This window comes from Colletotrichum navitas (genome assembly GCF_030913465.1).
Source record: "Colletotrichum navitas strain CBS 125086 chromosome Unknown LY79scaffold_3, whole genome shotgun sequence".
Classification (NCBI taxonomy): Eukaryota; Fungi; Ascomycota; class Sordariomycetes; order Glomerellales; family Glomerellaceae; genus Colletotrichum; species Colletotrichum navitas.
This window is the reverse complement of record NW_026850549.1, coordinates 959,187-985,701: the sequence shown is the minus strand read 5'-3', so window position 1 is coordinate 985,701 and position 26,515 is coordinate 959,187. Positions and strand designations below refer to the sequence as shown.

General features: G+C 54.6%; 6 protein-coding genes across 6 annotated transcripts; 3 read left to right on the top strand and 3 right to left on the bottom strand.

Moving 5' to 3' along the window:
• Positions 1-4,877: 4,877 nt before the first annotated feature.
• LY79DRAFT_665679 (uncharacterized protein) lies at positions 4,878-5,324 on the bottom strand (the record flags this gene model as incomplete). Its single annotated transcript, XM_060563106.1, has 2 exons — positions 4,878-5,112; positions 5,233-5,324. 2 exons carry the CDS (start codon positions 5,322-5,324, stop codon positions 4,878-4,880), a joined length of 327 nt encoding a protein of 108 aa, XP_060419821.1.
• Positions 5,325-6,544: 1,220 nt separating this feature from the next.
• On the bottom strand, positions 6,545-7,909 carry LY79DRAFT_505143 (uncharacterized protein; the record flags this gene model as incomplete). Its single annotated transcript, XM_060553583.1, has 4 exons — positions 6,545-7,259; positions 7,318-7,701; positions 7,765-7,822; positions 7,876-7,909. The coding sequence occupies 4 exons, from the start codon at positions 7,907-7,909 to the stop codon at positions 6,545-6,547; spliced, it is 1,191 nt and encodes a 396-aa protein (XP_060419820.1).
• Positions 7,910-11,901: 3,992 nt separating this feature from the next.
• LY79DRAFT_505529 (uncharacterized protein) lies at positions 11,902-13,067 on the top strand (the record flags this gene model as incomplete). The annotated part of the gene is made up of 3 exons (XM_060553632.1): positions 11,902-11,969; positions 12,035-12,100; positions 12,176-13,067. The coding sequence occupies 3 exons, from the start codon at positions 11,902-11,904 to the stop codon at positions 13,065-13,067; spliced, it is 1,026 nt and encodes a 341-aa protein (XP_060419819.1).
• Positions 13,068-15,242: 2,175 nt separating this feature from the next.
• LY79DRAFT_575689 (uncharacterized protein) lies at positions 15,243-15,599 on the bottom strand (the record flags this gene model as incomplete). Its single annotated transcript, XM_060559725.1, has 1 exon — positions 15,243-15,599. The coding sequence occupies one exon, from the start codon at positions 15,597-15,599 to the stop codon at positions 15,243-15,245; it is 357 nt and encodes a 118-aa protein (XP_060419818.1).
• Positions 15,600-17,123: 1,524 nt separating this feature from the next.
• Positions 17,124-19,826, top strand: LY79DRAFT_210059 (uncharacterized protein). Its single transcript, XM_060551532.1, has 3 exons — positions 17,124-17,714; positions 17,780-18,828; positions 18,880-19,826. The coding sequence occupies exons 1-3, from the start codon at positions 17,327-17,329 to the stop codon at positions 19,699-19,701; spliced, it is 2,259 nt and encodes a 752-aa protein (XP_060419817.1). The 5' UTR covers positions 17,124-17,326; the 3' UTR covers positions 19,702-19,826.
• Positions 19,827-24,141: 4,315 nt separating this feature from the next.
• On the top strand, positions 24,142-26,485 carry LY79DRAFT_505126 (uncharacterized protein; the record flags this gene model as incomplete). The annotated part of the gene is made up of 3 exons (XM_060553582.1): positions 24,142-24,821; positions 24,884-25,588; positions 25,648-26,485. The coding sequence occupies 3 exons, from the start codon at positions 24,142-24,144 to the stop codon at positions 26,483-26,485; spliced, it is 2,223 nt and encodes a 740-aa protein (XP_060419816.1).
• Positions 26,486-26,515: the final 30 nt, after the last annotated feature.

Sequence of the window (26,515 nt, the reverse complement as noted above, 5' to 3'; positions counted from 1 at the left end):
CGGCCAAGTAGGGTCAAGGCAGTGTCGAAACATGTTTGGCAGCACAGAAGACTCCAGATAGTGGACCATGTCATGGTCGATCTGGACATATGATGGTTCCGCTTGTCGTCAAATTGATGATGATCCCACGGTTCGTCAAGATTCTCCTTGGGTCGGTTAAATCCAGGTTTGAAGTTGCCGCCATGTTGAAACCATCAGAACACACAGGAATCCCCTCCTGTTGTTGAAAGCTGATGTCCTGTAGAAAATCCAGGTCCCTCAAGCCGAGGTTGTAGAATCGAAGCAAACGGAAATCCACGTCATGAACAGAGGCCGACACGCGCAGGCGCGACGAGCCTTGATCCGGAAGCCAGTGCCAGACAACCAGTGTGGAGCTTGAAATAAAGCTATAACTGGGGAGAAGTGTCCAGGCGGAGAGAGAGGTATCCATGGTAGAGTCCATCCATAAGCGAGGCTGGGCAGCCTCCCCGTCTTGGGAGACGGCCAATGTCCAGGGTGATAAAATCCATGTGGTTCATCCAAAGGTAATTAAGTCCGGCAAAAAAAATAAATCCAGGGTCGAGTAAAATATCCAGTGGAAGTTCAAGTTGTTGCTTGTCTCGGAATTGCTCATGGTCGGGCAATACTCACCGTGGTGAGAAGTGATATCAAATTTCTTTTGTGACCGGTCTGGTGCGACGGCAAGAGGGGAAACCCTCTGCTCTACGGTCTCCTGTCTCCAGCGGGATGAAAATGCTCCTCTTGTGCAAGGGTCCTAGGGGAAAGTATCCTGGAATGAAAAAAAGTCCGGCAGAAATCCTGGATTGAAGTCCCTGGGTCGTTGTCCTGTGGTATCAAGGCCTCCTCGGCCGGAAAGATCTGGTTGGTAGACTCGAGAAGAAACAGCAAAACATGATGTGCTCAATACATGACTCGGGGGGAAAAAATGGACCACCCTGGGAACATAGAAAGAAAAGACAATACCTAGAAGGTGTGTGGACGTCGTCCAGGTCAATAGAATTGTAGCCAGGCATATCCGGGCGTGCAACAACAAGGGCAGTCATTGATTCCTTGGATTGTGTGTTCATGCAAGTCCAGGGCAAATTTGATCAACTCGGCTGAGTCGTGTCGTGGTAGAGACCAAGGAGAGGAGCAAACACAGCGGGATGACTTGTTTGCAACGTTCCTATGGAATGTGTCGAGTTTGGTGTCGAGTAGGATGATCCTTGGGTGTGGCAAGCTGTGAAGACCTTCTTTGAGCTTCTCAGTAGGGCTGATGGGGGAGAAAAAAAAAGAGGGCTGGCTGGGAGGGATGCTGGCGGGTAGAAGAATAGAAAAAGTCGGCGAGGGTTGGGTTGCCGGGATGATCAGCAATGCAGAAAGGCAGAAGAGTTGGGCAGGAATGTATCGTAGCTTGCGGGTTGGGCTGAGAGAAAAAGAAGAGAGTGAGACGTTGGGCAGGGAGAGGGGGGGTCAGCGGGTTTTAATGTTGCAGGACGAAGCGAAGCCTGGGCTTACCATTCCAAGGATACCAACGAACGAGATGAGGTCCGTCTGCGAAGGGGGGGAAAGGGAGGATGGCAGGTGGAGACTCCTACCACGTAGTCGTGCGTGGTCCCCTGCTCTGCTACTCTGCTAGCTGGCAGCAAACCCCTGCTCGGAAGCAATGGGCGTCCTTGGTTCTGCAGGACAGGGCGGCAATTGTGTGCGTGCCAGACCAGGGCTATCACAATCAATATTTGTTGTCGGCTTTCCGCTTCGTCCACCACTCATTTCGAGCCAGGCCACTCTCTCATTTCTCTGCGCCGTGCTGTGTTCAGCCGTTGACCAAAGCCCCCGGGCTCCCGGACTCCCTGGAGGGTCCTGTTCGAATGAATTCATTCAGGAGCCGTGGAAACAGGATATGCCGCGACGTCGTGTGTCGTCGTATGCGCCGTGCTATCGGCCGTCACAGAGGCCGCAGGTGCCAGGACTCGAACCTACATGGCGCTAGCCAGCTGGCCTCATTCTCCCTACGCAATTCATAGGCCCGTTTCGAGCGACGTTGTAAGTGACTGGTCCTTTTCCTTGATTTTCCTGACCTTTGAGTTGGGTCCCGGGTGGATGCAAACACGACGTCCCGGGCCTATCGCGGTGCGCAGAACCGGGTGGCCGTGGCAGCTGGAGGGATCATGGCTGCAGCGACAACACATCCGTGCAGACCATAAGAGCAACCCGGAAGACGCAGGCTCGAGGAATAGAAAGGGGGGGTGCTGTCCGGTTTGTTGACTCGCAGCCACCTCGTGCCTGCTATCCCCGAACCTTCATCTTGACCACCATCCGCACCATGCGTCGAAGCTGCTGCTCGTCCCGTCCCATCCCATCAAGAAATGTTGGCCTCGTTCCCAACAACGCCCCTGGTCCATCCCTTTCCCCCTTTCGCACAGACGTGAGAGTCTTCCTGTTCCAGTAGGCGTCTCGAGCATCATCGAAGTCATGGCGCGATCTTGAACAGATAATTTGATGCGCATGAATCAACATTCTTCGTGGCAGGATCGATGCTGCCGCCTCACTATCCCATCAACCCCAGCCCGACTTACGGGGAGGGGGGAAAGCACTGACAACAAGCGGGCCGGCTGGCACTCACTGTACTGTGTTTGTGTTGTATTATGTATCCGTACCGCAGCCGCCGAGCAGTAGGAACAGCGGAAGGGCGGGTTGTCAGCCGGCTCGTCCTGCACTCTCGTCTTCACCATCTCGTGTGTTTCCCTTCCACCTTGTCGGCGTATGCTTGATTGGTCTCGGGTGCCTCACGTGTTGATGAGGCATAGGCCGTGGTTGGCGAGCCGCAGTCGCTGACACAAAGCGGCCAACGTCTTCATGCGCAACTTTCCACCAACCAGCAGCTACTTTTTTTTCGTGTTCGATGTTGACTGGCCCGGGTCGCCGTCGCAGACCGGCCGGCCACACCCTTCGCGACAAACGAAAGGCGCTTCGCGAGGTGATTACCCGGGTCACCGCCGACTGGGCATGCTTCTGGCGGAATCGGTCCTCGCCAACCATTTGCAACGCCCGTCATGATAATGCATATGTATTGCATGAAGCAACATGCAGCGTATGCCCCGATGGTCGCTAGAACAACAACATCCAAGTCATCATGCCAGCTTGTCCAGTCCATCGTACCATGGAGCGCCGCGGCGGTTTGCTGTGTGTGTGTCTGTGTGTTTTTAATGCGATCACGCGCGTCTCATTCGATCGCTACCAATGGTTTCGTATCGCCCGCGTGTCGTCTGGCCAAAGGACCCTCGACTTCCGTCTGGTCAGAGGAGCAATCCGACCTCCAAACCGATCTAATTTTGACACCGAGGGTCTAACAATGGGGTGAAGTCGTCGGCCTTGACTTTCAGACCGGCATGAGGTTAAGACGCGGGGCACCAGTAGACTTTGGCAGTTGGCAGGAGGGCAGCTGACGTTGACACGAAAACACGGGATGCGGGATGAATGGAGAGTGTACTAATTAGGGTATGTAAGGACGTGAGACGATGCGCCCGTTTCTGCGCGCGGAGCCACACGCCCATTGTACAAGGGACAGAAGGGGCCTTGGCGTTATACAAATACGCAGACGACGGGCAGTCGAGATGAAGAACAACCTGCTTAAGAGGGGGCTCTTGCTTCGTCCGGTGCACTTTCCCGGATAAACTACCTACCTACCCAGGAGATTTGGTCACCATTCTGCTGCGCTAGAGGACTCCTCATTACGTACGGAGTAATACCTACCTACCTACGTAGTACCCGCGGTACCTACCTTAGGTACCTTGGTACCTACCTTAGGTACCTTGGTACCTACCTACCTAGGTAAGTTTAAGCCAGAGAAGGTTAGCTAGCTGCCTGCGCACATGACGACGCCGACAACGACGCCGACGACAACGAAGACGACGACCGGAGGAAGCCATGCCGTCTCGGCCACTTCCCTCAAACGGCCAGTCCAACGTTCCGTCTTCTTCGGAAGACATGTCTGCACGCTCAAGCCAACCCGCAGCCTCAAACCACCACATACCCTATCCGTCCATCTGCAATAGTCATAGCAACGCAGCGCTTCCCAAGAATTCCTGGAGAAACGCAACTCACTTCTCGCGGCCTCCAAACAGCCTTCATCCTCGCTCCCGCCAGTGCGCGTGATTGGAACAACACGTTGTAACCCTTTCCATCCCTCTAACGTTGGAAAGGTTGTAAGACCATCCGGGTCGACAGAGCCGTTCGGCTGCCCCCATCCCCCCCCCCGTCGAGCTGCTTCGTGGCACTGGCGGCGGATGCTGGTTCATTACTCGCCCATACCCTGTCGAGACTTCCACACCATCAACTCTCTGTCACGCTGGTTCCTTCGGCAGCCGGTAAGATGGCCCTCGAATCGCCGATCCCCCTTGAACACGACATGAGGTAATCCGCAAGGCATGGCGATCTTTATGCCGACTGACGTCCTCGCGTCGGCGTCTTGCGGAGATTGGCAATATTCGTTTATAAAAACAAAACAAAAACGCACGTATGTACAACAGCTCGTGTATTAATCGATTCATGCGCGTTAAGGAGAATTATGCCCAGCTCAGTGATCCTGCCCATCTTGTGCCAAAGCCCCCCATCCGGACAGCGGCTAGGCTTTGGCCGAGTACGCCTGCAGCCAGAAGCCCAGGGGAGCATAACTTCTCGCACAGCGCACATTCGAGTTGTTCGGGATCATGTACTGGTAGCCGCCCTGGTTGGGGCAATAGCAAAAGCCGTATACTGCAGGATTCTCGGTGGGCAAGCCGCTCGACTAATAGCCGCCGTAGTGGTCGCCTGCGTTCTGGCCAACGTTTCTACAGGTAGTTCCTCTCGCGCTGCACGTCGCTGTACACCCTGCCGTTGGCGGTGGCCGGTTCGGGTTAGTAGTAGTCGACGAGGGTCTTTTCCGGGCTGTCGGAGTTGCGTATCTGCCCGGCCTTGTCGACGACCGTCACGTACACGCTCCTGTCACCCGACCCTCGCAGGATGAAGGCCGTGTCGATGCAAGCCGGTATGCTGCTCGGGAGGCTCTGAGAGGGGGCGCACGACGCTGTGGCGGCCTCGTTGGTGGCCGACGAGGCCTGTCGGCCCTCCAGCTTCTCGCGCTTCGCCTTCCTGAGGTTAGGTTAGGAGTTGGCCAAGGTCGTCGTGAAGGACGTGACGATTGCCGTCTGCGTCACGGTCGATGCGCAAGGCCTCTCGGTGGTTTGCATCCATAAGGAACAGTCGGCCGACGCCACCGCCGGCCCGGGCTGGAAGCCGATGACAGCACGGAAGCAGTTGTCGCGGTTGCACACCACGGCCTGGCGGCCAAAGAGCTTGTCCATGGGTGGGAGGCAGCCACACCGGCGATGGTGCCGCCGACAAGGGCGCCAAAGAGCGAGGGCTTCATTTTTGAAAGAAAGAAAAAGGAGAAAATTCGATGAGACGAACAGATTTCTCGACCGGTCAGTGAGGTCTTTGAAGCTTCTTCGGTTGAGATGCAGTGTGTGATGAGCTTCAAGTCCAAATGCCCATGACAGCAAGCTGTTCTTGTAAGTGATCATCGTGACATCTCGACCTAAGCTCATGAAGCCATGCATCCGCCGAGCACATGCTGTATGGACTTGGACGCTGAACCTGGAGCTCCAGCATGCCGCCTCTCTCTCTCTCTCTCGCTGTCTCTCGCCAACATAGTCGATTCCTTTTTGAGAAACGCCTTCAAGGAAACCTTACTACGGGTGTAGCCGCCGCACAGAAGCCAACCGAACCGTTCTGGTGGCGGCTGGCGCCACCTTCGCTCCCCCTTTGGGCGAACAAGTCCAGTCGCGGATAGCGTGGGCGCCACGAGGGTTGCTAGGCCGACGCTATTGGTAGGTTGAACTCGCCCGGCAGTTTCGCGATCCAGATGAGCTTTTCTCTCGGTCTCCAGACTTGATGTTCTACGAGCGGTTTGCTGCGTTGGGAGTTCCGGCTGGTCAAGGGAGGTAGGTTTGTGGTCTTTCCGTCCAGGTCACATGAACCAACAACCTCTCTTTTCCGCGCCAGAGAAATGGCCGTCGTTCCCACACATGACGGGCTAGCCCGAGACTACTGTAATTGCGGCTGGCCGATGGTCTCTAATTCGTCTAGATGCTCGGGTTCGTCCCTATGGTTTGGTTTGGTGGGGTTTACCATGGTATCAGATCTCGGGTAGCTGCATACCTGCCATGGTCCACTTTTGTGCGTACCTAAACTTGACAGCAGTACGAGTCGCAGCACATTGCCGGCATGCTGCAACCCTGGTCCTCAAAGGGATATCCAAATCTCAAATGTTCCGGCCGTCTGACTCAACCCTAGTCACCATGGCTTTGATACCGAAACCATTACTCCTCCGTCTCGACTTTCTTCCCCAATTTTTTTATCCTCAACTCCTTTCCGGATCTTTGAGATCATGTTCCCCATCTTCCGTTATCCACAACAGTGCTGTGATAGATATCCTGCCATTGCTGCGTTGAAGAGTGCACGGCAATCAAGAGGTTCAGGACTTGTACCTTTCTTCCCCCTCGCCATCTCGCTGAGTTCCTCCTCAAGTAAAGTCGAGCACCCGGCCCTGGAATTCCCAACCCAACGCTGCATCCTCCCAAATATCATGCAGTCTCCCCTCGGCGTCTGAACCGTCAGTCCAAGCGACCTCCGCGAGGACTGCTTTTGCCGCTTGCCAACTGTCAAGCTGCATCACACTGCTCGCCAAAACCAGCTTCGACGCGTACACTGCCCTCCACTTTGCGAGCTGCTCCCTTCCCGTTGCAGTGATGGGTCTGCCCGTGCTAGCCACGGCAGCACCAAACAGGACACTCCAGAACCAGAGACTCCGGCTGAATGTGCCGGCAATCATCTCCTCCTCCTTGTTGCAGACATCATCAACGAGCTGCTCCAGCAGCCACACCGTCAAGACACAGTCCATCTCGTTATCGTTGACTGCCATGACGAGGTAGAAGAACGTGGCGATGTAACTCGCCCTGCTGCTTTTTGCGTCGCCGTTCAGCATTGTCGCTATGTTGCGTTCGGGGTCGAATCCCCGTGAGAGCTCCCAGTTGAGGTTCTTTGTGTAATCCTGCCAAAGCCTGTCCGTGGGAGTCTCGTCCCCCTCCCACCAGCCGTATCTCGGTGCCTGTCGCGGTGGCAGGCTCTCCATGTCCCACAGTGACGTGAACAGCAAGGCGATGATGCTGGGCTGGAAGTCAGCACTGATGGCGTCGTGCATGACGCTGACCTCGCCTCGACGTAGACGATCGCCGGCCCTATACGAAACGTATCAGCATGTCTGGTCTCTTGCGCATCGCGGAAGAGGCATCTTACATCTCCAGCATCTGCTGCGCCAAGTTTGACCTCATCAAGTTGTAACCATTTTTCCTGAGCGTCAGTCTGTGAAGACCCCGCAAGTGCTTTGAAGAGGCGTCCAGATCGCCAACGGCACCCTTTGCAAGCTTGGTCAACACAAACGTCAGGACCAGCTGCTGATGGCAACGTACCTCGGTGAGCGCCAGTGTGGCTATAGCGAAAATGCTTGTGTCACTAACGCTTTCAGCAGACTCGGAGAGCTGATGCTTTGCAAACTCGTATGCCGCTGTCTTGTGGTAGAGAAAGGGTACTTTGACATGTTCAAGTGAACCAGTCACCCATGCCCACTGACAGGCCGCAACAACCAGACACCCGTGGAGAAGGCCCGGATGTAGCAGCGTCCTTTGGACACTTCTGCGTGTCAGCCTCGCTGGGTACGATGGGGCGGGGCGATCAACAACATACCTGCACAAGTTTTGACCCCTCTCTACTGGGGTCTGCCCCCTAACGTAGAAGGTAGAGACTGTGCACCGCATCAGTTTGGTCCCTTCTCGAGATCGCGTTCGCGCTGCTCACACTGGTGCCACAGCCACTGCGACATGGACGACATCTGGTAGTCGGACGAAAACCCGGCGAACGGCTGATGTGACACGGCATTAAAAAGAGGAGCCGTTCCCTCGGATACAGTGGATTCGGACGGGGCCCGGGACTCGTGCTTGGGTTCTGGTTCTGGGTAGATGCAATCCTTGCCAGTCTGCAAGCAGTTTGTACTGCAAGAGGTGTTAGCCACTAAGCTGTGACGGAACGGGGCCCATATTGGTTATAGCAGGACTCGTCCAAGATTGTCAATGGCAACGGCCGGAAGGGAGGTCTGTAGTGAGTAGGATAGAGGGATAGAAAAAGAATACAGAAAGACAAGAAAGTATAGCATAGAGTAAGGCTTACATACCACAGGGGCTTGCGCTCGTCACAACGCACATGACGCTGTTTACATGTCGTACAGCCATTCTTGCTCCGACGGTGGAACTTACGGACTCGGTTCTTGGGCGGCGCCATGGTCACTCGGCCTGCCGGCGCCTCGGCATCAATGGAGCTCCACGCGGTCACCGGTGTTCAAAGCGGCGCCGGGTGACCATGCTTGACGCGACAGCGGCTATGTTATCCAGGACGGGACTGGCCTTGTAGGTGCGCATTAGATCCCGGAACCGTCAGCCAAAGCATGCAGAGAACAGTCCTTCGGGGTATCGACTATGAGAGGGAAGGGAAGTAAGGCGCAGGCGGTTGGAAGATTGAAAAGAGGAGAGGAAAAAAAGATGTTGTCCATTTCCAATCGGGATGTTTGTGACGGATTCATAGATAGCGATGACGATGATTGGCGCAGGAGATCATGTGGGAGTTGCTACACGAGACATGCATGACGGATCGTCCAATGAGACAGCAAGAAGGTAAGTGGGTGGGTCCATAGACCGGCTGTTCGGACGGACTGGAGAACTGGAGCTTCCTTCGTCTCTGCCTTCGGCTCTCTCTCCCACCGTTTCTCCGACGAGAAGTGAGGGCAGGAGAAAGACCGAAAAGGGAAGGGACGATCAGAGGAAGCAGCAACACAGTAAAAGAAGGAGGGCGGCAAGCGTCAACCATGATCCGAACTTACCCTAACCAACCAACCAACCAACCAGCCTGCTTCACAGAACATCCCGACATTACTCGCTGGTGCTCTCGCCAACGAAGCAGGCGATTGATTGCAGGACCAATTCAACACATCCGAGTCATCCCTTTACTCGCACCGAGCATCAACCTTGCTCCAACTGGTTCGTTAGGCCACTAGACCCTTCTTACAGCAAAGCTTGGAGAGTGTTGTCCTTGTGACCGGCATCGAACGTTCGAAAATGCTTTCGTGGCCGGACGACCTTGGTCTGAGCCGTCATCCCGAGCCAGCTAGGATTGGCGCATATTCCGAAGATGCGAAGGCGCATTGACAACTCGGTGAAAGTGACCGGTCATGCTCCTCCGAATCGCCAGATCTAGAGTGGGACACACCGGATGTGATTTCGGCCTTTTCATGCGTATTTCCGCCATGCGCATCATCCCGGACTCATCAATGCCCGGAAACATGGAGATCCCAAGACTTTTGGCTCCTGCGTTTCGGCTAGCTTTCATCACTCTGCTCCGCTCCGGATAGACCTCGTCTCGATGAGGCATGCGAAACACAATAAACAGCAAAGCAACCCACCTTGGCTCAATGCACTGAGAGCCTGGAGCCCTACCTACCGACACATGCAGCCGCCTCTGCGTGCTTGAGCAGTCACGGGATGGAAGCATATCCCATCCACACCAAGGCGAACCGTGGAGAGGGGCGACTGAGGCTGTACAGTTGTCTGCGATGACAACGAGTAACAAGTGACGATCTCCATCTCAAATCGACAATATGATCGTCCCGCAGCACCCCCACGCTTGAGACAAGCTCACCAAGCGACGAAGTAGCCCCTTCTTCCTCCACCCATCGGTCTTGGATCAAATTTCTCTCCATTGACTACACCCTGAGATCGAGTAATCTCCCCACGCACATGATGCACAGATGTTATGGCGATCAATCCGACCACTCTACCTAGCTCGCCCTTGACGTCGGGGCATGGTCAAGTCCGATCAGTTGAGGTTCTCAAGAGAGTTCCCAGGATACTGGGGTTAACCGAGGCGCACGTCATCCCGCTGATTGGCGATGGACGTTGGAATGACTAGGTAGTCACCCGCAGCCAGCAAAACGACTACTGCCTGCGCGCCATTGGCCCTCACACCACTCAGGGCCTTGCCTCCCCAACCAAAATCATCTTCAAACCCCCATCAGCTTGTGCTCCGGTTAAAGGTTGACGGGCCCTGGTTCCCTGCCCCAGTTCAAATAAGTCACGCCCAGCTTCACGTCGCTGCGTCAAGGTCGGGTCAATGGATACTTTTGCGAATCATGGAGCTTCTTCCAGTCAGCAAATTGGGCCTCATTTTTCAAAAGGAAGGAGGAGCCAGCTGTCAGCACCGTGAGGCGTCCACGAATCTCACGACGGAGCACATTCCGTCGCCGCCCGGCATGATTGGCTGGCGCCGCTTCGTCCTCGCTGAAGACATCACTGTCAGGGAGCTTGCAAGGTAGGGGTTCTGATTCGATAATGCACAAAAGCAACTTCATCTGTCCAAGTGGGCATCAAGGCATGGTTGGGCACGTACATTTCGCACCTAGCGCGCGTCCCCTCATCGTATCGGCTGTTGGTATTTGCTTGTCCAATTCGTGCCCAACCCGGCGTGCTGTCACCGCTTCTTCCCCGCTAGGTACAACCCTGCACAAATCATCCCATCCGGTACCGAAGAGATACTCCGACTTTTCGGGCAACAATTGTCCTGCCCAGCGACAGAAAAGTTTCTGTCACAGCCCAATCGGTGCCCTATTCTACACAACTGGCTCCGTTGTCCGTCAAGAGTTGGCACGTCCAATGGCTTCTACACGTCAGCCTGTACGGACCAGCCAGCAGAGTTGTCTGTTCTGGGGTCTTCCCTGAGAGAGGGGCCAACTGTCAGAAAGAGAAAAAAAAGAAGAAGAAAAGAACAGCTAGCATCGCACGAAAATAGAGGAGACCGAAGGGCACCAGCCAGCCGAGGGCACGCTGATCTCTCTCATCACTCGCGTGTTGAGCCCACGATCCATGATACAAACTTGGCTCAGCAAAGCTAGGGATGGATGCCAACTGGTCTTGGGACACGCACCATTAACCAATCTATTCCAGAACGCCCGACAGACGAACCTTCTCGACTACGGCGCTTGGCAGTCACGTATCCTCCAGGCCATGCGGCAACCATCTGCTTGAAACCAGAGACGTCTCCGTAGTATCGGTCATTGGGGCGAATGCAAATCTTTACTCGAGTCTCGCCGGCCTGCGTCTTTCCTGGTCCCTGTCCTACCTGCCCTCCGCCTCGACTTCCCAACGGACCCCATCTTTCTGCCGTCTTGACCGGGATCAGCCATTTTCGCCGCCTCAGTGCAACGCCCCCCACGAAGACAGCCATCGCAAGCAGCAGACATAAATGCCTCCATTCCGAACTTAATCACCCACTGTCAGGATCCTGCCCGCTCCCCCATCCTCGTTCATCCTAGGAGCTTGTTGGTTTCTTCTTTTCCGTTTTGCGCCAGCAGAACCAGACATATCCCACTAACCCCCTAGGGTCTCCCACATCAAGCCATCCCCGACCATCTTATAAGTCAGTAAGGTGGCAGTCGTGGAGACGGGCTGTTTCTTGGACCGTTCTCCCCCAAACACCCACACCGCCCTTGCAACGACCCGAAGTTCTTCAAGGGTGACATCCTGGAACAAAGCCATTCTGTTATCGTGGATTCCCTTGTGTTTGAGCAGACGTCTTGCCGCATTGTACCAGGAATACTTGGCCGAAGATCATATTATCCCGAGGACTCTTTCCGGACACCCAGGGCTGACCTGCCCGCCTAAGGACTATTCTTATTTCACGTGGTTTCCGTCCCTGGACTCTTTGGAAACCCTCCAAAGCTCTGCTGCTTGACTTTTTTTTATTTTATTTTCTTTCTCTACCGTTATGCCCCCGGAAGAAATGGCCCAGCCGGACTTTGCCTACAGACCATCAACCATGTCCAACGGACCTTGGAACTCGACGCGGAGGTACGGTCCGCCCTTTTTGTTCATTTCCTGAAGCCCGAGGAGGGAAAACTGACCAACGAAAGAAGTTCAATGTACAATGATACATTCCCGCCCGCTGGAGGGTTTGACAACAACTATTATCGCTCATCAAGGTAAGAACCAGACGTCGAACTTTTTGCCATTTCTTCTGCCGCAAGGAGCAAGCGAGTAACACCGTTCCTTTCAAGCGTGTCCGCATACTCGCCCGGAGCCAGTAACTACAACTTGCCGATCGGAACAAATCCCCATGTTACCGCTGCCGCCGCCGCCGCCGCCGCCGTCGCCCCTGCGTACGGATCGCGCCCGGCTTCTGGCACATACGGCACCAGTGGTGCTGCTGCCTATGGCTCGTACAAGAGTACGAACTCCCAGGTGTGGGACCACCAGGAGAGATGCTCCCCAACGGACTCGGTCGACGACATTATTGCATCCCCAAACCTGTCTGACTACTCCCTCGAGAATGGAGCCGGCGCCACACCCCCGAGCAAGGGAAAAGTGAATGGGAAGGGTCGGCCCCAGCGTAGACCGTCTAACCGCGACGAATTCGACGGCCCGCATCAGTTTCTAGCCCGCCCGCCACCAGAATACATCGCCATGCAGGAGCGCGAACTACCTCACCTGCCCACAAACCTGCACGTGCAGGAGCAGGACCTGGTCCTTACCCAAGTAAACGACCGCCTCTCGCAATGCGCCTATGATTTTGTTGCGAAATACCAGTTTCCAATTCCCTTGACGCAAGATATGCGACCTGTAGAGAGGCCGCAGGACCGGGAATGGACGGAGTGGGTCTATCTCTTGAAGCGACTGGCAACGAAGCGCCGCATCCCGGCGCGGGTGCTTTACAACGGACAGATCAAGCAGTTTGTCACGATTCTCGAGAACTCTTTGGAGATGCGACATGCGGCCAAGCACCAGAGCCGACCATTGAAGGACGACCGCAATATTTTACAACTCATTTCGGCAGGCATCCAGGTGGCCAAGATCCTCAAGGACGCGAGCGCTATGGACTACCTCGACCGACTATACGTTTCTACGGAGAAGCAGATCCAAGACCGCGCGGCCACACGGTTCAGAAGCTAAACTGCTTCTATGCCTCTCACGTTACATACCCAGATCGAACCCCGACAACGAAGTGGCTCATACTCAGCCTCGACTATCGTCTCGGTGAACCGGGCTTATGATGATGAATCTTTACAGACCTTACGAACAAGAAAGTTATGGCAGATGGGCGGAATCCTTCTCGCTCTTTGAGAAGAGAGCACAAAGAAGACTGTAGATGACTATGATACGGACCTCGGGGGGAGTAACAGGACGACAGGATCCCCCCAAAAGGCACGACGCAGGGAGGGAGAAACACCACAGGCTAGCCTAGCTCAGCCCTCCGTCGCTCAGCAAGCGAGCTGCGTCTTGTTTTGTATTTTTGTACTAGCGGAGAGATGGTAATGCTGCCCAACCCGTTCGGACAGAAGAGGCCTCTTTGTTGCTATTCCGAATGATTTTGGTTCTTATTTTTCGCATATACCCTACTTCCCCTCCCACCCCCTTTTACGGATTGGTTTCGTAAGCAAAAAAAGGGAATGAGCATACAGGGAAGGAACGGGCGCTACGGGTTCCTCGGGAAAAGGGTGGAAATCGTCTTTGTACATCGTTGTTTGCCTTTTTTTTTTATTTTTATTTTTTTATCTTTTCTTTCCAATCGGCTTCGTTGATCCATCTCTTGCACTGCCATGGCGTGTTGAAGGAGGGGGGGAGGTGGCCCTAGAGTCGTTTCAAAGTGTCAAATCCTTTTTTATTGTTCTCTTCTCGACACGCTTCGTCTTACACTGTGGGAGAGCTATCGGCCGGCTGTTTGATATTGGTTTGTGCCATATCTGCGCGTCTGCGCTTGCTTGAGATTTGCGATTCTTTCCTGGGCGAGAGGGTAACTCGGGCATATTTTGAATATAGTTCACGCCCACTTCTCTATTCGAAATAGGTTCTGGGAGGCTATAGATGAATCTTCAGCAGTTTGATGTCAGTGGCAGGCCCTATTATGCCGGGCTCATTCCCTAGCACCAAAGAATTCTATGTAGTATCTCATTCGCTCGTAGGTGGAGATCCGGTCCTTTGGTGAACGTCACGACTTTGAAAAGAGGCCCTGCTCAATGCACACTGGTGGCTCGCCCTCTGGCGCTAGGGAGTCTACTTCCGCACACGTGGTCTGGGATTCCAAAAGACCCCAGTTGCTTTGCACTCTGGCACCGCATCTCGGTTCATCAGGGAGTGGCAAGAACCAGTGCTGCCCCCTCGCCCAACGGCGCTTAGATTGGGCTGAAACGAACGGTGATCATCGGCCGACATGTGTCCTGCTTGCGTGCCTGACGGGGTGACTTGGGCTGGAGCAGTGTCAAGGGTGACAATGATCGACTTGGGGAGGGGGAGTGGTTCTCTCGACTACGCCAAGGACGGGGAACGAGCGCCGTAGGTGGCCTGGTGCGAACTGTGAGGGAGGGGATGGGAGGCCGTGATGTCGCATTCCGCTGGATGGGTCCCCCGGGGAAGGGAGGGTAAGAGATTGGGGTACAAATGGCGAGCACCGGGGGAGAGCAAGAGGGAGGGAGGGAGAGAGACACGCAGTAGATGCGATATGCGGCCGTCGCAGTATGCCGCCCCGAGAACTTACGTCAAAGACAGGGCAAGGAGTAGGTGATGGAACGATATATTAACTCGGAAATGCGGTTTTCCTTCCTGGAGATGGCCAGTACTGACCATATTCACACGAGGTGGGCAAGGGTACTTTTGATGGGGATGGTATGGGTGGTGCCGAAGAAGTCCAAGCCGACGGGCGAGGGCTACCGCAGGCCCGCCGCCTTGCTACTTCATTCTTCAGTTCTGCCGCCTACACGCAGACGGCGGCGATGATGACGCTTTTTTTTTTTTTTTTTTTTTTTTTTTGCAGAAAGCAGGTTCCCGAGCCTTATTCGAAATGCAGGTGAGGTTTGTTCCGGCTGGAGGCGACAGTGACTGGGAACCGGGTTTGCAAGGGAAGTGGGATTCTGGCCGAGCGTTCGAGACCGATGGAATGAGGTTTCGAATACTGGCTGACGATATATTGAATAAGCAAAAGCGTGTGGCAGGCAGGGTTGGGTGGGCTATGTAGATGGTGTGTGGTCATGGCTCACCTGGTATGGCTGTCCCAACGCCGGTGGTAGGTAGACCCAAGGAGAGAGAGAGAGAGAGAGAGAGAGATCGGGCAAAGAAATTCGGGGCAGGAGTTCACCCGGATGTGGCGCTCACTGGGCTAACCTTGACAAAGTTGGTACGTTCCATTTTGGTGTGTAGTGAGGGTGTTGTGCCAAGCAAGATAGTTCGGGCTCGGAACTCTGCGTTGTTGATTTGACGTTTGGGAGCTAGTTTCGTGTTGAGTTGGGTCACTGAGATAGGTGGCAGCGTTCGGCATTTAAGTTGGCCTGTTGCTTCTGGATAGTCTGCCGGTGATCTCATACGACTTGAAACGTTGTTCCGAGCCGCTGCCGGCGTGCAGTGTTTGCCGGAGGGGCTTCGCGGCGGAGACGGAGCCAGAAGACTGGCGAGCACGGTAGGATGCCAACAGGAGCGGAGCGGGTGTGCCATCTCGCGCGGCAGCTTTTGCCTAAGCGGGAGCGGCGGCCGGCGTGGTCGTCATTGAGCTTCGACGCCGAACGAGGTTCGCTGTGTGGGCTGTGCTGTGCTGGATATAACACGTATTGCTAGGCGTGGGGAGTGTGTCTCGTGCGTACAAGTCCTACTCAAGCGCTGCGCGCGTGCTAAACCTTATATTGACGGGGGATGCCACGCGTCACTCCGGCCGCAAGAGGAGCCGAGTAGGTAGGTTAGGTTTGTTGTACAGTAACGTTGTACTTGAAGGCACTGGAATGAAGAGGTTTTCCTCGAAGAGTTTGACGGCAGACTCTGTCGATGTCGCACTTGCCGCCTAGGTATCGAGGCTGGAAACTAGGCAGGGTAGTTCTTCTAGAGACGTGCTCGTGGAAGGTTCACGATGGGATGCGGTGTTGAGGGCACGGGGTGTGGATGGTTTGGTTTGAGTCAAGGTCTGATGAGGGCTTGAGGGTTGCGAATGCAATGACCCTGATTTCGACGGGGAGCGGAATGTCAACCTGGTTGATGTTGGACAGTCGTCGATGGGAGAAAGCTATCTGGGGGTCGGGCCGATTCGTTGATGCACGCGCATCCGTCGATCTCTGGGATACCGGTAGTCGTCAGAATTTACAAGCCAAACTATCTTTTGGAATGCAAAAGGGGGTTGATAAGCCAAGGTTGGAGTCAGGTCTCAGTTCCATCGATCAACACTAGGTTGGCTGCAGTTCGTCGAAGAAGGAAGCAGGGAGCGCGACCCGGATCGGCTCGTTAAGGAGGGGACACCGGATCCTTCTTGTCTCCATGCCGAACCGACAGGACATTTGAGAGGTCTTGCCCTCCTCGCCACTGAACCACGTGCGTTCGCAGGCACCGAAGGAGCTTCGGTCACCCGGTGTGGGAGACCGCCGAGACCCGGTAAACGGCCGGTGATGCATCGGGCTAGCGAGGCCGGTGACCAATCAACGTAGAGCACTGGAGCCCGCCCTCGGTCCCAGAAAGGGTTTAGCGAGCTGAGGTTGGGAGTTCGGAGGGAAGCGGAGACTGTTGTATTTTTGGTCCAGCCATAGTACAGCAGCTGCAGTTCTAAAAGGACTGCGCATATGGATGGATGGATGTGCAGCGGCGCTGGCATGGGGGTGACACGGCCGTCCACTCGTATTCATCCTGCTGGCCGCCCTTTTTCGTGCCCGTCTCCCATCGTTCCCGCTCTCCTGCATGCCTTTCCCGAGCGGTAAAGAAGACAGGGCAAAAACGGACTGTCAAATTGACGACTTCCAAGTTCCCGCTCAAGTCCGCCCCTGGAGCACTTTGGTGATTGATTCCCTGTTTTCTTTTCGTTTTTGAGTATTGAACGACGATTATAACGAACACGACGACGACCACGACGACGGCGACGACAGAAACGACACGGACACACCTAGCGTTGGCTTGGCCCAACGAAGTCACCCCCGCGCGCCAGTATCTGGAATTCGTCAGCATACACAGTCCTCTCTCCCTTCCGCCAGCAGGCCATCCGACGTCACAGGGAAAACAGGTTCGCTTCGATTTTTGACGAACAAAGGTGTTCGTAGCTCTCATCAACTCGGATCAAACGGCCGCTTTCAGAGCTTCTGGTGCCTTTCCGACTCAACGGCGAGGCGCTTCCAGCTACGATTCGTACGTCGCCCGAAGCAAACGTAAAGAACAAACAGCCGACACCAACTCACGCACCGCCGTCCGTGATGGCGTCCGTTTCCTCGAGGGGCCCGACGCCTCACTCCCCTTACGACGTCCAGTCCGCCGCCGACACGGACGAGTCGTGGCAATATCTGGACTATGCCTCGTACCCGGCCTCGGTCGGGTTCCTGCCTAGCCCGGCCAGCACAAGCTTAAACGGCTATGCCGTTGTCGGGCACCACGTCAGCTCAGACCCGGTGGGCCTGTCCCCGCTGAACCTCGATCTCGACCCCGACCAGTCCGCTTTCCCCGCCGCGGGCTTCCCGGACCAGCCCGAAGCTTTTGCCGCCCCAGCCCCGTCCGCCAATGGCCAGTCCGTTGCCTCCGGCCAGGAGTCGGACTTTTTGACGCCGCAAGGCTATCTCTTCTCGGAAGAGCACCTCGATCTGAATGGTGAGCTTAGTCCTCGAATTTCGACTAATTTGTTTTCGCCGCCCAACTAACTGGTTGCTTCTTAGATTTGACATCCTTCGTCAACTCATTCCAGACGAGCGGGCTCCCGACGGGGCTGGAGACAGCTCCCCAACACCAGCAGGACGGCATCGACCTCTCACAAATCTTACCACCTAATGCGAATCCGGGCCCATGGAGTCCGACGAACCTCAAGGTCGACAATGGAAGCTCCGTGCTCTTTATGGAGGACCTCTCCTCCTCATCGCAAGGCTCCGCAACAACGAGCCCACCTCACTCGAATCCGACCTCGCCTGATATCAAGCACGAGGCTGACAAGGCCACCGTATCCAGCCCCATCCGCAAGGTCATAGCCGGCAAGGTAGAGAAGAAGACGGCCGAGGCGGCGAGCAAGTTCGTCATCGTCACACCTCACTCCATCAACGCCCACTCGGGCCGGCCCAACCCGTTCGAGTGCTTCGAGGCCTTGAAGCCCCAGTCGCGCGGGCGCAAGGGCCCGCTGGCCAACGCCACCAAGGAGAGCGCCCTGAAGGTCCGCCGCCTGGGCGCATGCTTCTGCTGCCACAGCCGCAAGGTCAAGTGCGACTCGCAGAGGCCGTGCAATAACTGCAAAAAGCTCGCGGTCCAGGTGCCGCAAGTCTTGTGCTGGCAGTTCGCCGACTTCCTCACCGTCCTGTTCCCCGACTTCATGCGGAGCCACTTCCGGAAAGACCAGATGTCCCGCTTCATGACGGAGAACGTCGACCTCGACGCGGTGGAGCTGGCGCCCCGCGAGATCGAGCTCTTCTCGGGCCTGTCGGCGACGCTGAAAATCAAGGCCAGATTCTTCAAGCCCCGGACCGCCGACGTGCAGCAACATTACCATCTGCACGTGCAAAGAGACAGGGTGGACCTCCAAGCCAGAGGCACGGCCCCGATGGTGTTGGAGCTCGACTCGGTGTCTCAAAGAGAGGCTCTGAGGAAGAAGGTGAAGGAGTATCTCGCCGAAATCGCTGCTGAGCCCAAGTACGCGAAGTCGGTGACGGAGTCAATACGGCACACGGAGCTGCCGAGGAAAGTGTTGGACATTGTACATCAATATGCCAGCAAGTCTGATGTAACATATCCCCTACCCATCCTGGCGCGTCCGCTTGCTAACCCTGTCCAGTCTACAATGGTCAAGAAAGCCCTAGCGATATACGGCGCCCACTTCGTCATGACCCGGCACCTCTGCATCACCCGGTCAAGCGTCGTCAGCTTGCAAGACTCGGGTCTCGTGCCACAGGAAGTGCCGTGGGTGACACCGCGCGTCCTCAACCGGCAGATCAAGGCGGTGATTGACGAGCTCTTGATGAAGGACATGCAGCGCCTCTTCGACTCCTTTTCCAAGTCGCTCAAGCCCAAGTCGCGGGCGGAGTGGGCGCCGTGCATGGCGTCGTTCCTCGTGCTCTGCCTGTTCATGGAGTCACTCGAGACGGCCGCCGACACGTTTGTTGTGGCGCTCAAAGAGATCAGCCTGCGCAACCACACGCCGCCCGAGTACAAGCGCCAGGACGCCCTCAACATCAATCGGGAGGTCGAGAACATGCCATTTAAGCAGTTTGCGTACCAGTTCCATCATATCTATCAGACGCACAGCCGTGACGCATCAACGAAGCCGTTTAATCCCATGCTGGACAACTCGTGGGCCGAGCAGGGCGATCTGGACGGGCCGGCGATGGAGATGGTCATGAGGCTGAAAGAGTTGATCCAAGGCGACGATAACTGTAAGCCTTTTCAAGACCCACCCAGCGGTCAAATCGTTGTTATTGACGTCGTATTTGCAGACACCGAGTTGGACATCTTGGCGATGGATCCCATTCTTCCCAGCAACGGCGAACAGCACCCGTTCCCCCGCGACGTTTCGGTCAATTACACCGGTCGACTGGTGTCCAGGTTTTTGCTGTCATTCCTGGACGAGAAGTACATATTTGGCGAGAACACACTTTGACGAAGTTGATGATACGGCATGCGAGTATTTTTTTTAATGAGTTGAGGTTTCGAAACGCGCCGTCAAATACCCTTGGGATTGTATCGGGCAGTCAACGACCCATAATCACGAATGGGATGAATGACACTAGCATAACAGAAGATATTCAAAATACGCGCACAAGGGAACATACCAGCCGCAACTCGAGCGAGAGCGACGTGATATGTTTGTCCGATTTTAGTCCTGGAGCCACACATGTTCTCAATGGCATCAGGGTGGAGCGGACCGGTTGTCTAGACCGTTGGTTTTGTTCTCCCACTCGAACGATATAAAAAGTAGTTGACACTCTTGCGCACTGAGATCGCGAGGTGTAGGTAAATCGTGGGGTTTAGTCAGTTGTGACCGATGTTGATGACGACAAGACTCTCCGGTTCTTCGCGTGTATCCGCCGCTGTTGGCATCGGCACTTGCGCAATGTTCACATCGACGGCGGATTGCTTCAGATTCGGCGTGAGCTCTGTCTCGCGATGTTACGAGACAAGTCTGACGCCAGTAGACTGAAAAGGACCATGCATAGGGATCCAGACCCCCGATGGGGAGGGAGTAAGGGGTTGCGAGCGAAGTCCGCATTGGAGTGTCGATGAAGGACGGAGGATGAGGATGAAGAGGGGAGGAGCGCGAAAATATACTTTCCCGAGAAAAACAGGTCGGTTGGGAATGTGGAGACGGTCCTTCCTCAATCACGGGTTGACGAGGTGCTAGCCCTGATTGGTGCAAACGCGCTTAGGCAGCTGCTTACTAAGTAGGGCACTGGAAGGCAACGACATCTCTCCTAAACTACTTAGGCCGCGGACCACGCTCCGCCCGTTCCTTGTTTTCCCTTCTTCTTCCTTACACACTTTGCACCAAAATAATCAACCAAACACCGACGTACTTTTTCCAGTTGTGTTAGGTCAGTTTGCGTGCTAGAGGGAAACTGGGCTGTGCCTCCCATCCAATTTTCTCGCGTTCTGGTTCCGTCAATCATGGTGGTGCACATCACCGAGAAATGTCAGTGGGGGCGTGATTTCCGACATACAAAAAACTTGTTACCATGACCGTTTTCTTCCATCTGTGTCTACATACCTACCTACCTACCTACCTGCCTGCCTACCTGCCTACCGTAGGTATCTATCTGCCTGGTAGGTACTGCCCCCCGGCATGCCTTCGTCAGCCGGTGTCAGTCAACCTTAGGCGATCGATCAGAAATTGATTGATGCCTGTTGCACTTGCCCAGAGTTATCAACGTTGCTCATCCGAGCAGTGTCAGATCCCGGCTTGGGACTCGACATCTTTCTTTTGTCATTGTTCCGCTTTCCTATCCGCCCTAGCAGAAGGGCGCATCTGAGCCCTCGACGTATCTTAACAAGGCGCAACCCCTCCCCCCCTTCGAATGGTCCTCGATGCCCACAAGCGTAAGTGCACGCTCTTGTGCAATGGATGCCTTAGTTAGTGACACACACACACACATGTGCAAGGCGCGCAAATGTCAGACCCCTGGACGTGACTCTGTATTCTCCGTCTCTGGGACTTTTCTAGTCTTGATATTGCACTGCTTTTTTCCAGGCAGCTGCCCCTCCTGCCTGAAAAACTGGGGATCCGTCTGGACCCCCATGCCGGTATGACCCAGGCAGTACACGGCCCCAGCCTCCCCCACGCCGCAAGCGGCATATCATCTCGCCCTTGCGGCATTGTGGTGTATCTCGTTGATTTCGAAAGAAGGGTACTTATGACGCTGGGGTATATTGCGTTGCCAATGTCAGTACATCTGATCTGACTCATTCGGTAGCGGATGCCCTCGGCCTGTCTGCCTTGCCGCGGCGGGGTCCAACCACGTCTGGAGGGGTTCGATATCAAACGTCAATTCAAGGCATCCAGTCCAAGTGCACCTCACTTTGAAATGCGCCAACCAGGGACGAATCAGAACACCTTAATGCCTAGATTTCCTGAACGCCCATGGGCTGCGCAATACAAGGGTAGCAGCTGTATTGCACAAACGCGCGCCATGGGCTGTCACGGGTTTCTAGAGTTGTATGTGGCAAAGGCGCCGTTATGGTTTTGTAGTTTGACATGGCTGTGTAAGCAGGCAACGTGCCATGGCTCGAGATTGGACTAGGCGGAAGTCTGAGGCACTGTCTTGTCTGCCTCCGGAGGCATATTGTCCTGTCTTGAGTATGACTCAATTTGAGGCCGTGAACCTCAATTCATGCTATAAAACGTTGGTTGATGCCTTGGACTTCCAGAGACAATCCGCACACACTCAAACCAACACTCACACGCCTCCATCACAAGACACGCACTGCCTTATATCACTTTGACTCATCCAGTTACTCTCTGCCAACGACCAACGCACCAACAATGATCTCTTCTACTTCGACTGCCTACACCATGTATTCCAAGAACGGCGACGGTGATTCCACCAACTATCCCAACGACCCCCGTAAGTAGTTGCCAATGTACGAGTAATTCTATTCAGCGCCTCAGGAACTAACCTTGAACAGTTAATGGCCAATAAGTAGCGCCTGGCGCAAGCCGACACAGGTCTTGACGACAGACAAACATCTTATCTCAACGGCGTTTACGGCAATCTACAAATCAGAAAGACACGGCATCATACAATACGAGCATGTCGTTCGCAACGCGGCCTTCCATTGGCTCGATCCACACTATGTACTTTTAGAGGGAGGGGAAGTCATGCGGTTCATTTCAAAATGGCAAGATTCCGGGCATAGGGCTGAAGAGGGGCAGCAGAGCAGGCTGCATTGGACTGACTGGCTGACTGCCTGAGCCTTGAAGCCAGCCTGATGCGGGACCTTGCATTGCGCGGCAGCGTTTGATATTTGCGGCATCATCTATTGGGCAGTGAGCTTATGTACTGGGGGGGGTGTATACTACAAACAAGAACTACTACCATCACGATAGGGGGTAAAACGACTCCATTAGGCAGCACGGGCGGGACTTAACGTGCACATTCAACCACTCTTCATGCAGACGAGGGTTCTCTGCAGTTTCTTTTTCATCCAGTGACTAGCCTCGCCGGCCAATACCAAGCGTCCTTCATCCGCTTTAGGCAATCTTGACATGTCGTTTTGGTGGTAGGTCTACGCCCTTCGGGAAGGGGACTGAGGGGTGGCGGAAGCGGCTGCGGCGGGATCTCGGGCCAACTGGTGTCGTCCGACGAGTCCTCGATGACGAGGGGCTGCGGTCGTTTGGCGGTGGTTTCGGGGCGCATTTTAATTCTGGACTGAGGCGTGCGTGGGATGCTTGATGCCTTGTCATGGATACACCGCATTAAGCGGCGTCGATCGCGTCTCGTTCTTTGTTGAGTAATCTGCTGGTGTTTTGTGAATGCTGCTCAGCTGCCAGACAAGCCGTCCTGTGTTATATTAAATCGGAGGCATCAGTATAAAACTTCCAGATCCGTCAAATGGTCATGTGCTAAGTTTCTGGAAGTATCAAGCAATGATTGACAAGTTAGAATCTTGCTTGGTCAATCCAGAGCCGCCAGCGATCAAGCCCGCAAGTCCAGATGACCTGATCACTTGATTCTGTAACGATGCCATGTGCCGTTGAATCTTGATGGAGTCGGCGTGGGGTGCTCATTCGGGTGACCTAAGGTTTCTAGAAAATGCTCAGAGTCTCCTTTTGTTGCATGGGTTGCCGTGAGGGGCAAACCATCGTGGCAAGGTAACACCACAATCACCTTCCAACAGGGCCGGGCCGACCCAGGCCAAATCTGCGGAAAGCGCCCCATTTCAACGTACCTTGTACATATGCACATGATTATCGTATTTCCATTTTGAAGAAAGATTCATTGCCTTTATCTCTTGTTGCGCCGTATACAAGCGGTCTTGCCAACAAGGGATGCAGGTAGTATGTAACCAAGCATCAGTATGCAGAAATATTTCATCAGTTGAAAGAGATCAAATTCTATCAAGTGGGCTATGGGTTCTACCAAAAGCTTACATATTAATTTCTCTAAGAAAATCCTTACAATCTCTTGATGAATAATCTCATGTTCCACCTGCAACCTCCTTTGTGAGTATGTCACCAACGCCCCCTTTCCTGCAGGTTGGTCCCCGGCCTCTTCACGTTGACCAGTCACAGTTGAGACTAATATGATGCCTGGTTTTCTAGACGACAAGGATGGAGTGCCTGTGGGTGTTGCACGGTATAGTTGCCAGCTGCGATGGCGTTGGAGCCTCACGGTGATAGCCCCCCTCCTAGGTGGACGGCCTCCCGCATGCAAACAAGCATATGTCACAACGTTGCTCGTTGCCTTCAAAAACCGAGAATTTCCTCTCCTTCCACATTCGCTTGTTTTACTTCCGAAAGACACACAGGCTATTCTCTCGATATTCCGCCCTCTACCATCAATACCAAGGAGGCATAAGCAATATCCTCCAAGCTTCTCTGTTCACCATGGACGTCAAAGATGTTTCTGAAGCCGAGCAGTTCTCTGCATACTTCAAGCAACTGCAGATCGTTGCGGAACGGGCCAGGAGCATGAAAGGACAAATTCCTCGTGATCATCCCTCGCCTGCGATGCTTGTCGGCGATTTCAACATGTATCGGACCCGGGCTATGATACAGTTGGCCATGGAACCCGGGCAATACCAAATCAAGACTTCACAGATGCCCCCGGCATACCTCCCATGCACCCGACCTACGAACGAGCTCCAACCCCTGATGATCTCAAAGATGCGGTTGGAGGAACATCACCGTGGCACATATGTCCTTGTCCGAACCATGACGATGCCTCACAAGATCAACGTTATCATGGCCATCGTGGAAGACGAGGAAGGTACGGCGGTTCTTCTCCAGCTTTACAACCAACCGGAGGAGCCAGAGTTCGATATCGAAGATATCCTACCCCAGGACAGCGTCTGTCTCATCAAGGAGCCCTTCTTCAAAAAGAGCACAGATGGCAAATACAGCTTGCGAGTGGACCATGTTGGAGACTTCTGTCTGCTTGCTAGAGACGATGAGCGCATCCCAAAACGATGGAGAGCAGCACCGCATTTTGTTCCTGACTCAGAGAATATTCGATCGCGCGGAAATGCTGCGGTCGGACAAAAGAAATGGGGAAGAGCAGAGAAGCTGTGAGTACGATGGAGTAGAATTACCGTTGGCACAAACGTGACTTGCGCTAACTCATGGCAAGCTATACTGAGGCAATCGCTGCTGCTGCAACACCAGAGCACAAACGCGCGGCTCTTCTCAACCGCTCACTGGCTAATCTACGACTTCAACGCCCCGAAAAAGCGCTGCTCGATGCTGTTCATGCCCGCAGCGGTGACACTCCGACCGAGAAGGGGCTGTTCCGGGAAGCCAAGGCTCACTATGCACTGGAGCAGTTCGACCTCTGCGCCAGGAAGCTGCAACAAGTTCTGGCATTGAACGCCGGAAACAAGGACGCAGAGACGGAACTTGAGCGGACCGGACGCAGGATCGTCGAGCAAGCGACTGGGAACTTCAAGTGGAAGCACATGCACAGGCAGGCCAAAGAAACTCCCCCAATTATCGACTGCGCGACTTACTCCAGCCCTGTCGAGATTCGCGACTCCCCCGGACGTGGAAGAGGACTCTTCACGACAAAGGCCGTCAAAGTTGGAGAGCTGCTCCTCTGCGAGAAGGCCTTCTCGTACGTCTTCGCCGACCAGAATGACCCCGCCGCTTCCAAGAACCTGAAGATATTGGTGAACTTCGACTCAAAGAAGATGACAATGGGTGGGCAGGCAACACTAGTTTCCACCGTCGTCCAGAAACTGTACCACAACCCCGAGGTCGCTTTGCGCTTCATGGAATTGCACCACGGAGACTACGAGGTAGCGGATGCCTCTCAAGGAGAACGGATGGTGGTTGATACGTAAGTGAAGGTTTCGTACCGTATGCTCTTTTATAGCACAGCTGCTGACATTTCCATAGGTTCCTTGTCGAACGTATCATCAGCCTCAACTGCTTCGGCGCTCCACGAACGACCCTCGAGTACTTCAAGAACAAGGCAAACCAAGGTCAAGAGGACAAAAGCCAGACCACCTGCGGCATCTGGACCACAGCATCCTTCATCAACCACTCCTGCATCGGCAATTGCTTCCGCTCCTTCATCGGCGACGTAATGGTCGTGCGAGCTGGCAGAGACCTCGATGCCGACACCGAATTGCTGTTCGGGTACCGACTGCCCGAAGAGGGAGCAGACTACCAGGCCACCCAGGCTGGTTTGAAGAGCTGGGGTTTCATCTGCCGTTGTGAACTCTGCGAAGAGAAGAAGGCGACCTCGAAGCCGGCGATTCAGAAGCGCCAGCGGCTTATGAAGGACTTGAAGAGCTCAACAAGGGCCTGCAGAACTGCAGCCCATGAGACCAAGGTGCTCAAGCTTCTTTCCCAAGTGGAAGACACATACCCCGATGGTAAGGGAACGCCGCGTCTGGAGACCTGGGAGATCTACCTCGCACTGGGCCAGAAGCGCCTTGACAGAGGGAAGTTTGTCCAAGGCCTCGAGTTGGTGATCAAAGGCCTCGAGGCCCTCGGCTTTGAGGTCGTGGCCTACCCCCTTGGAAAGGCCTCTGGCGAGCCAACGCTGGAGATCAAGAAATGGGGCCACGCCAACGAATATCTCGTCCATGCCTTTGTCATGATGTTCCACATTTACGAAAATCTTGCGCCCGAGTTGTGCCAGGTCGCAAGAAGCTACGCCGAGACTGTGTACGCTATCACGTATGGAGAGAAGGACACGATCGGTGCCATGTTCGAGGAGTTCAAATAGTTGCGGCGTCTAAAGGGGGCTGCAGAGAGA

Excerpts from the sequence above, each read along its gene's own strand:
- LY79DRAFT_210059 (XM_060551532.1), top strand. The coding sequence starts at position 17,327 with ATGGCGTCCGTTTCCTCGAGGGGCCCGACGCCTCACTCCCCTTACGAC. Across the intron at positions 17,715-17,779 it reads AGAGCACCTCGATCTGAATG|ATTTGACATCCTTCGTCAAC; the intron begins GTGAGCTTAGTC and ends GTTGCTTCTTAG. Across the intron at positions 18,829-18,879 it reads AATATGCCAGCAAGTCTGAT|TCTACAATGGTCAAGAAAGC; the intron begins GTAACATATCCC and ends AACCCTGTCCAG.